The 9896-nt window shown below is 38.7% G+C and overlaps 1 protein-coding gene across 2 annotated transcripts in view; it reads right to left on the bottom strand.

Annotated features, from left to right (window-relative positions):
- Positions 1-9896, bottom strand: part of znf451 (zinc finger protein 451) — a 58380-nt gene that overhangs the window by 29024 nt on the left and 19460 nt on the right. For both annotated transcript variants that reach the window (XM_039738244.1, XM_039738245.1), the window contains 2 exons: positions 5395-5520; positions 2207-2318 (listed from right to left, as the gene is read on the bottom strand). In XM_039738244.1, coding sequence (XP_039594178.1) covers positions 2207-2318; positions 5395-5520 — 238 coding nt within the window. The remainder of the gene's footprint in view (positions 1-2206; positions 2319-5394; positions 5521-9896) is intronic.

The raw sequence follows: 9896 nt of genomic DNA, 5'->3' as shown, positions 1-9896 counted from the left end.
TAAAAAAGAATTAATTTTATTGGTACAGTCTTAAATACATTTCAGAAGACGGAAAAGCTGCAAAAAATGTTAAATGTACTCTAATATACAAAACATTTAATCTACTTGATAGCATTCCTATGAACATACCACCTCATCTGAAATGGACACCCAAAGCTAAATTTAGACAATGTACAGGTTAAGCATCTCTAATCCAAAATGCCTGGGACCAAAAGTATTTTGGAATATTTGCATATACATAATGAGGTGCAGTGATCCCTCGCTATATCGCGTTTCGACTTCCACGGCTTCACTCCATCGCCTGATTTTAAATGTAAGCATATCTAAATATATATCACGGATTTCTGCGGACAATGGGTCTTTTAATTTATGGTACATGCTTCCTCAGTTTGTTTGCCCAGTTGATTTCATACAAGGGACGCTATTGGCGGATGGCTTAGAAGCTACCCAATCAGAGCACGTATTACATATTCAATAAAACTCCTCAATGATATACGATATGCTTCCCGCGCAGTGCTTTGCACACTTAAAAGCTCTAACAGCCCGTATTGATTTTGGATTGTTTGCTTTTCTGTCTGTCTGTCTCTCTCACTCTCTCTGACATTCTCTGCTCCTGACGGAGAGGGTCTCTGTCTGCTTAGAAGATATGGACATGCCTGTAAAAAATGCTGGAAGACTACCTTCACAATTATCCCTTCATTGCGGCCACTTTATCGCGGGTGCCTCATTTAGTATCTATCTATCTACTTAAAAGCGCAACAGCCCTATTGATTTCTGATTGTTTGCTTTTCTCGCTCTCTCTCTCTGACATTCTCTGCTCCTTTGAAGAGGAAGATCTGTTTGCATTCTTTTAATTGTGAGAAAGAACTGTCATCTCTGTCATGTCATGGAGCACAGTTTAAACTTTTGACTAAAGGGCGTTATTTCATGTCTAGAGGGCTCTAATAATGTTAAAAAAACGTATTTAGAAGGTCATAAACAGGTTTTCTATGCTCCTAACTGCGAAAATATTAGATTTATAAATAAAGAATCCTACTTCGTGGAAATCTGTCTGGAGCGGATTAACTGTGATAAACGAGGGTTTGCTATATAACTGTGCGGAGAATATTTATAAAACGTGTGGGAGAGTTTCTAAGGGCTTAAAATATATAAAAATAACCATATGATCATATGGTTTCTACTTCGCGGAGTTTCACCTATCGTGGGGGGTTCGGGAACGCAACCCCCGCGATCGAGGAGGGATTACTGTATATTGAAGATGGGACCCAAATCTAAACAAGAAAATTATTTATACTGCACATATACCTAATACACAAATCCCTTTATATTGTCTTTAATAATTCTGTACATTAAACAAAGATTGTGCACAGTAGCATCAGCCTTTAGACAACAACAAACAGCAGCAGGCCTTCAGTCTCCTCCTACGATGCCGTGTTTTGATTAAAAACTTACCGTACACAGAGAATAAGGAAAAACAAGTAATCCATGTAGGTCTGGCAGAAACGATACACTGATTTGAACAAGGCATCAGAGTCTATGCTCCCTCTAAGCTGCTCCACACAGTAATTTTGAATCGCGTGGGCTCACTTCCGCTGCTATGCAGGGGTCTCTATGCGATAATCAGGCCTTTCACACATGGCTTCCAAAACTCCAGCAGGGTTACCCCACTCAGAGTGCTGTTTGTGTATTGGTGTGCCCCCTGAAGTTCAAGGAGGGACAGAAGAAATCATGGTAAACACCAGCTCAAACGTTATTCACATCCACTCATCAGGTGAAGCAAATGAGGCCAGGCGTGCATGTTTCCACTTGTGGTGTCACGTCGGCAGTCAGAAAGTTTCAGATTTTAGAAATTTGGATTAGGGATACTCAACCTGTACAGACATGTGTCAAGTACCATAATTGTGTGTTCCCTTGACTGTACTGTTTAGATAGCCAAGATACTCAAAACTGCAAAATAGATCTAACTGGGATGAACTTAATCAAGGTTGTTCGTCATAAAGTGCAATGGACAGACATTTTTTGCTTTTAGGGATAGGATTTCACTTTAACTTCAGTCAGATAAAAAGGGATTAATATATTGTAATATGCTGAAGAATTAAGTGCCAATACATTATATCATAAAACATAAGAAAAACAAATTACAACATTATGGCTCTGGGAATATCATCACGGGGTTCCTAGAAAACACAAAAGCCAATGTATTTACCTGGCATTTTTAACCAGTGATCAACACATCGCCTGGCTTCCTCCTTCTCAGGGTGCTCTTGCATAAATTCTAACTCCTGCAAGCCATGTGCATGCTGGGAATCCATTTTTTCCTGAAAATAAGATGCAAATAAACAGACCAATAATAAATTCCACACCCATATGCATGCAAATAGCATTTAGTGCCGTGAAGCCGTATTTTACCTCAGTAAGTGTCCCTGTCAGTTTATAAGTTAAATAAGTGCTAAGAGCCGTAGAGTACTTCATATACAGTTAATACACTTCAAATGAAATGTGGTAAGAACATATGCCAACAATTTTCTTTTTAAATAGCTGCTACTTCCTAGTAATAGTGATGGGATATCAAGCTTTAAATTGTGGTTACAGGTACGCATGAAGAAATTAAAAAGACAATTCTGCATTCACATATCAAGGAATTCAGGTAGTTGACCAACTGAAATATCACAATTGAATGCTGAAGACAATTAACCCATTTCAGCAAAAAAATGTTTGTTTATTTCAGTCCTAATTAACAGTTTCTAGATGCCTGATTTTTAGCTTGTTCCACAGTAACATACAATTAAATCAATGTGTACTGATCAAGCATCTTCATAAATAAACTTTGTAAATTTTTTCCTTCCCCTTAAACTAAAACCACGTTTTTTCTAAGATCATTTTGGTGTTCATTTTATTCAGTATTCTTGTTTATCTTTATACATTTTTTAATATATATCAGCTTGTCACTTTGACACACTGTATTTTAATATGATATTTTACTTTTTTTATTCAGTACTAGCTGTTCCCTGTGGCTCTGCCCGCGTAGTAGTAAAACAAGACAAACTTTAAAAATCAATAAACAAACGGGTATCGCTGGCTAAGCAAAGGCAAGATACGCTCCGACACAAGGCCAGAGGTAGAGCAACTTGAACGGAGGCTGGCGCAGCCTCTCACCCGGATTTGAGTGAATATATCGCTCCTGCAAGCAAATCATGATACTTAGCACGATGAGAGAAGTCGCAAAATCAACCGGAATGTTCAAGCAAATTCTAGAAAAAAACCCAAACTAAACCAGTTCAATAGTTCTCTCGTGAAAAGCGGACAGATAGGTTTATAGATAGATACTTGTTTCTATTTACAGAATTCTTTATACATATATTAACTTGTCACTTTGACACACTGCATTTTAATATGATTTTTATATCTGTAAATGCACTAGGATATCAACCTCAATCCTCTTTCATGTTTTCTGATCTTCATTAGAGATTACGTCACCTCTGGCCTCCTACTTATTCACTGCTGGCTCCAAACCCTCTTTATGAAGCGTTGCCCATGTTTACATGATTTGTCAGATTTGTGAATGCAGTGAATAAGGACTGAAATGTCACGCATAAACTAATAAAGCAAGCATTTAGGCACAAAATAACCAGGAGTCTTCAAAAGCTGAGCAAACTCAAATATAAAAATGTAATTTGAGCCATTAAACCTTACAACCTATTTTTCATTCGGCGGTAATTTTACTGAATTACTGACACAGTCCTCAGTTTTCTCGATTAGACTGAATTCTTATAGCTGTAAATAATTACAAGTACAGTATTAACACATGTAGTAATGCATAAAAACTGAAAGTCATTACAGAATTTTCATTTTAACATGCAAAAAAGTGTTAACCTAAAATAAATTTTCTACATAATTGATCCTTTGCCAAAATGTGTATTGAAAAATTCATAGCAAAATAAGGTAAAATACTACATGTTTGACATAAGGGCCTATTAAATTACTTTATATTTAATGATTTAACACAAATACATTGTGACCAACGGGGTGCCACCGAGACCCCAAACACAATTCCACAAGACCACTGTCACAGGCTCAGATAGATGGGTTTACTCAAAGATTGTACCTTTACAGGCTTCTTCTCCTCAAAACCACAATACAATTCCTCCCCTTACACTACCCTCCACTATTCCCAGGCAAGCGTTATCCTTTTGTATTCCTGGTTCAGACTCTCTGGATTAGGTTGAGCATCTTCTTTTATGCCAGACCCTGATGTTCTGGTGCCACACGATCACACCCGGGAAGCACTTCTGGGTCTGGAAGAACCTCTTTGAAGTATGGGAGTCCTCTCCCCACATCTCTCCAAAGCAGCCCTACAGGGTTGTCTATCAGGAGTACAACTCCTACAATGCCCTGCTGGTGTACAAATGGGAGGGATCCTGCCACTTGGCATACTAAGGAATTATATGACTTAAGAGGCAGTCCTTCTCGGTCCTTCCATTAAACCTATCTGGACAGGAAAGGTACCAACCACCAACCAGGTGAGGTCACCTGTCCATTTAGACCTTTCCCTTATGGCTTTCAGTCCGGGTAAGGAACAATCCTCTCTTCTGGTCGGGATGCCAGTCCATCCACCCTGGCCCCTACAACATCTACTTTAAGACTAATAGATCTTAAACCCCAAAGCACATAAACCAACAGTCCCTAGAAAACACGACTCAATTTGAAATCCAGCCAAGCCCGTTCAAGTACATCATTCTAAAATTGGACTAATTTACAAATTCCAGCATTACACAAAAACAACAAGTAATACTTTTGTTGATATTGAAATTTAAAAAGCATCCCCTTTATAAGCTTGACACAGATTTTATTAATGTGTACTATATAAAACCCTAACAAATAGTGGATGATAATCCATTCTGCATTCTTGCACAGGCACACAAAAGGTTTCTATCTCCAATTTCCTGTACACAAGTATTAAATAACAAAAAAATAATATGGTAAAGAGATTTACTGATATCACTTTAAGAAAAAGCACACCAGGACAGAGCCACTATAGATATAAATGAGGTAATCCGAGGGACTATGTATTATTATTTAATAAAGATCTGTTGGTTTTTTGCATATGTTTTGTGCTGCCATGTCTGAACATTCCCAGAAAGGTAATCGTATCTGAAGGTGCGAGTTACTTCTTGAATCAGATATTTGGATTGGATGAGTAAAACTTACATCATCTGTAGCAGGTCAGACTTCAGCTCTGTGAGTTACAACTTGCAGTTTGTGCAATGACAGTGAAACCACAAAGCAAGTTTTTTTAAAAGTTATGAAAATGTAATCTGGAGCCAACTTACAGAAGTATCCTTAAATCCAAAAAAAGCAAAAAAATGAAAACATATAATGTACAGTAGAACTTACCTTAAATGCTTTAGTTTTCTGCTCCCTTTCCTTTTTCTCGACTTCTACATGCCGAGCAAGACGATCAAGAGTGCAAGTGACCCTTGCTTTCTGCCAATCCACATGGTCTTTTGGCCGAGGTCGTCTCTGCAAAGGTAGATTTTGTTTTATTTTATTTTTTAAACACACTCCATAGACTGACACCACTTTTAAAATGTCTGAACATGAAGTATAAAAAAAAAACCTTTAAAATGACACACCCATTAAATAAAAGGTGTGTGCTCTTAATCATCATAGACGTTATGCCAACAAACCATCTCGTAACAATGCATAGACTGATTATTGAAGCAAAACATTTCTACAAGATTAAAATACTTTAAAGAGACATTCGAGTGTAGAACACGACACAAAAGTACTGACTGGAGAAATGGCAGATCTTCAAATGAAGGTGTTTTTATACTCCTAGTGTTTGCTTTGTGTTGAATCAGGAGATGACTATCCATCCATTATCCAACCTGCTATATCCTAACTACAGGGTCACGGGGGTCTGCAGGAGATGACTAGTTACATTTATTTCCAATCTCTAGTTAGTTTGGTTGCATTTCACACAAGCAAGCCAGAAGTAACAACACACACCCTGTTGGTGTGTTGTGGACTTCATTCATTGGGCTTAAACAGGTCAGGTTGGAGAGCATACACTGGCACAGCGCACTGCCTCACCCACTACACTACTAAAGAGCTCAGGATCCCGGTTGGCAACCCCCTCAGGCAGACACGCGGTCCAGTCGCACCCTCCGGAAGTGACCGTCTTTCTGCTGCAGCCAGGTGTTACGTGGGCGACCCCTTGGCCTGATCCAGCCACTTGGGTCCTCAACAATGTGGATCTTTCGAGCTGGGTCACCGTCAGGGAATCACACCACATGGCTCTAAGTGCCAACAACAACATTTATTTATATAGCACATTTTCATACAAAAGATGTTGCTCAAAGTGCTTTACAAAAGTGTCGTAACTGATGCTCCCTCACAATGCAGAAACAGTTCCCAAAAAAATCTCCATGAAGACTTGACGAGGGCTGCGCTTGTGACTGGCACATTTGCAATGATTCTGCAGTTTCTTTATCAAACGTGGCTCTATGAGCAGAATGTCCTATATGATAATTAGATGAGCACATGGAAATGATGTGTTACTTTGCATGCTACAGAAAGAATGCATGTCATCTGACCAACTCCATGGCAGGTCTGCCAAGGGCATACAGTGACATGCTTCAATGTAATTTAGACAGTAGACATATCGGGTGAATTCCATTTCGTTGTATGATGTTACCTCTTTACTCTCCATTAGCATAAACACCACCTCGACTTAGGTTACCTCACATCACATGTCTGCTGTCTTTAGGCCTGTAAATATTTGTTAATAATGTTCACTTGGGAATGTTCGATTCACATTTACAACGTAGTTAATGTGCCAGCAGTCTGATCCCGCTGAGAGGAAGCCCCACCTGTGTGTGTCACTTTAATTGTGAAGGTCAGGGATTTTGAATCACAGCATTCATTTCTCATCAACTCTGTATGAGGATGAATCAGGTGAATCAACACTTTTAACGTGGGCAACTGTTTCTAAAAAAAGGCTCCAAGGCAGAATCAGATGCTAGGATTGATCTGACTGATTCGTACTTGTCCAGGTTGCTTTACATGAACTTCAATGCATGTGTGGATTTATATTTATACTGTGCAATAAGTGGTCTTTGACGTTGTGCAGGTTTTAAATCAATAATCGTGTCCTGTCAATTGTAGGCTCATCTCTATGACTATTGACAGTTGCGGGTTGAAGAGAATCCCAGAAGTGACAAGGGAGTGTGAAGCTGACCCAGACGGTCACAAATGGTGTTAGCAGCGGGATGAGCCGTGGCAGAAAGAAAATCAAAAAAAAGAACAGCAACCGAGTTTGGTGCCACAGACACACAGACTCATGCTGGAAGAGGACATTTTAGGATTTTTACATTTTTAACAGACTATTTAGTAATTGTTATTTTAAAGTTCTGGGTCTTTTAATTTTCTGGTTTTTAGAACAGGGGGCTTGAGTTTTGTTTTATTGTGTAGTGTTAACATCCATGTTGTGGACCTGGGACACTAGTTGCACTGAGTTGGGAGGAAAGTGGGGCACTCCCATGCAACTGGTGGCCTAGAGGGGGGAGGAGTGTGAGAAGTGGTCCGGGGCATTGTGCAGGATTTAAATAAATACTTGTGTCCCATCAACTGCAGGTTTATCTCAGTTCATGAGTATCAACGGTTAAGGGTAGAAGAGGCTCCTAGAAGACAAGGGAGCTTAGAGCGACCCAGACTGTCACATACGGAGATTTCCTAATTACCAGTTTCATATAATGCACAGTACTTCCTAAATGTAGAATGGTCCCCTGTCAGACCACATTAATACCTCACATTAAACCTGTTTCAAGGTTCACTTACTACTGCACCAGAACAACGATTTCTAAAGGATCTTGGTCCACACCTAATGTTCTACCAGACGGTTGTGGCGAGTGCCCTCTTCTACGCGGTGGTGTGCTGGGGTGGGAGCATAAAGATGGAAGGATGTCTCACGCCTGGACAAACTTGTTAAGAAGGCAGGCTCTATTGTAGGAGTAAAGTTGGACAGTTTAACATCTGTAGCAGAGCGATGGGTGCTAAGCAAACTCCTGTCAATCATGAATAATCCACTGAACAGTGTCATCTCCAGGATGAGGAGTAGCTTCAGTCACAGACTTTTGTCACCGTCCTGCTCCATCCAACAGACTGAGGAGATCGTTCCTCCCCAACACTATGCGACTCTTCAATTCCACCTGGGGGAGTAAATGCTAACATTACTCAAAGTTATTGTCTGCTTTTTTTATTTTTTTTCATTTTTATTACTATTTAATTTAATATTGTTTCTTTGCATCAGTATACTGCTGCTGGATTATGTGAATTTCCCCTTGGGATTAATAAAGTATCTATCTATCTAATTGCTATTAGCATGTTCACTTCTATCTAAGCAAACTGGACTATGGGAGATCACTGCCGAGTTTGAAGAAGAAAAAAAAAAAAAAAAGGAAAACGTGCTCCAAAAGAACTGTGTGTTAAAATAATTTTTATTGTGTGCTTTGTTGTTAAGAAACAGTTGCAAAAGATACTTACCACTTCAAATAATAAAGCACTGTGGCAGCCAATTTATTACAGCATATCATTATCACTAGCGGGCTTCGCTAGCCAACCCGTGTTTGGTTTTCCGGATACACACTTTTAAGATTTTTTTTTTCTTTGAATTGTTGCGATTTCATTAGTTTCACTTTTATTTCAGAACTTCTGTAAAAACAATATTTGGAATCTTGTGAGTCCCAATTGTTATAATACATTTGCTATAATATTAAGGTGAATGTCACTGTCTCTGTAAAACACTTTTAAAGGATTCATTCACATGTGCAGGCTAAGTTTGGCACACAGGGGCTAGTCTGCCTGCATTTAGAAAACCATTACTTTAGCAGTTTGAAGAATGAAGGTAACAACTGCAGTGTAGGCATTGCGCTATTATTGTATTTTTGGAGGTGGGGTTGAGTCCTTTACTGTCCTTGTTTGGAGACCAGAGAGGACCAGCACATGGAGCAGCCAGTATAAAAAAGGCTTGGACACAGCCAAACCCTTTGAAGCCTATGGATGGAGGATGTCATCCGTCCGGAAAATTCTTTCAGCACAGTGACGAAAATGGCAGACTCTATAGATCAAGCTCCGACCTTGGTATTGTCTGCTATGGCTTCCTTTCGTCTGTTATACCGCGTAAATCGTTATTAAAGAAAGCTAAGTATAATTCTCTTACGTGATTTTTGTACCACTGTAATCACTATGGGAGGGATATCATCTTTTAATATCATATCTCTATATTTTTGGTTACTTAAAATGCTACAATTTAAAAGAATGTATTCCAATTAGGGAGCTTTTGCTTCTAAAGGAAACACCAATATGCTGAATCTTTTTAATGAGGTCAGTGAGACTTGTGTTTAATGACTTTGTGCCATAATTCAGGATAGGTTTCTCCGTTTGGAATTTCAACACAGACAAAATAATCTTCATCATCAGCAGTTAATCATTTTTTTTTTTTCTTTTACGAAGTAACCAATAAATGCATGTGCGGTAAACTCTGTTTTTGAAATTCTCAAGATTTTTTATTTGTCACATGCATAGTTATACAGGACAATACACAGTGAAATGCATCCTGATCCGCTTATCAAAAACTGTGTAAAGTTAAAAGAATATCAGTTAGATTAACAAAAACTCATAGATTGAAAGATAACAGTATAGCAGAACATAATAAATAAGTAAAAGTATGTGAATAAAGTAGAATTAAGTGTTAAGGTGCAATAGTGCAGTGTTTATTGCGCAAAACCAAAGATAGACAGGTGCATAGTTAAATGAGGCAGTTTGTTTGTTTGCGCTCCTGCGATCTTTACTTTCTTTTTTTTTATACTTTCTAAGTTTCCTATTTTTATATCCTT

This window comes from Polypterus senegalus, chromosome 16 (assembly GCF_016835505.1).
Source record: "Polypterus senegalus isolate Bchr_013 chromosome 16, ASM1683550v1, whole genome shotgun sequence".
NCBI lineage: Eukaryota > Metazoa > Chordata > Cladistia > Polypteriformes > Polypteridae > Polypterus > Polypterus senegalus.
Note: the sequence above shows the minus strand (reverse complement) of the source record. Positions and strands in the feature narration are given on the sequence as shown.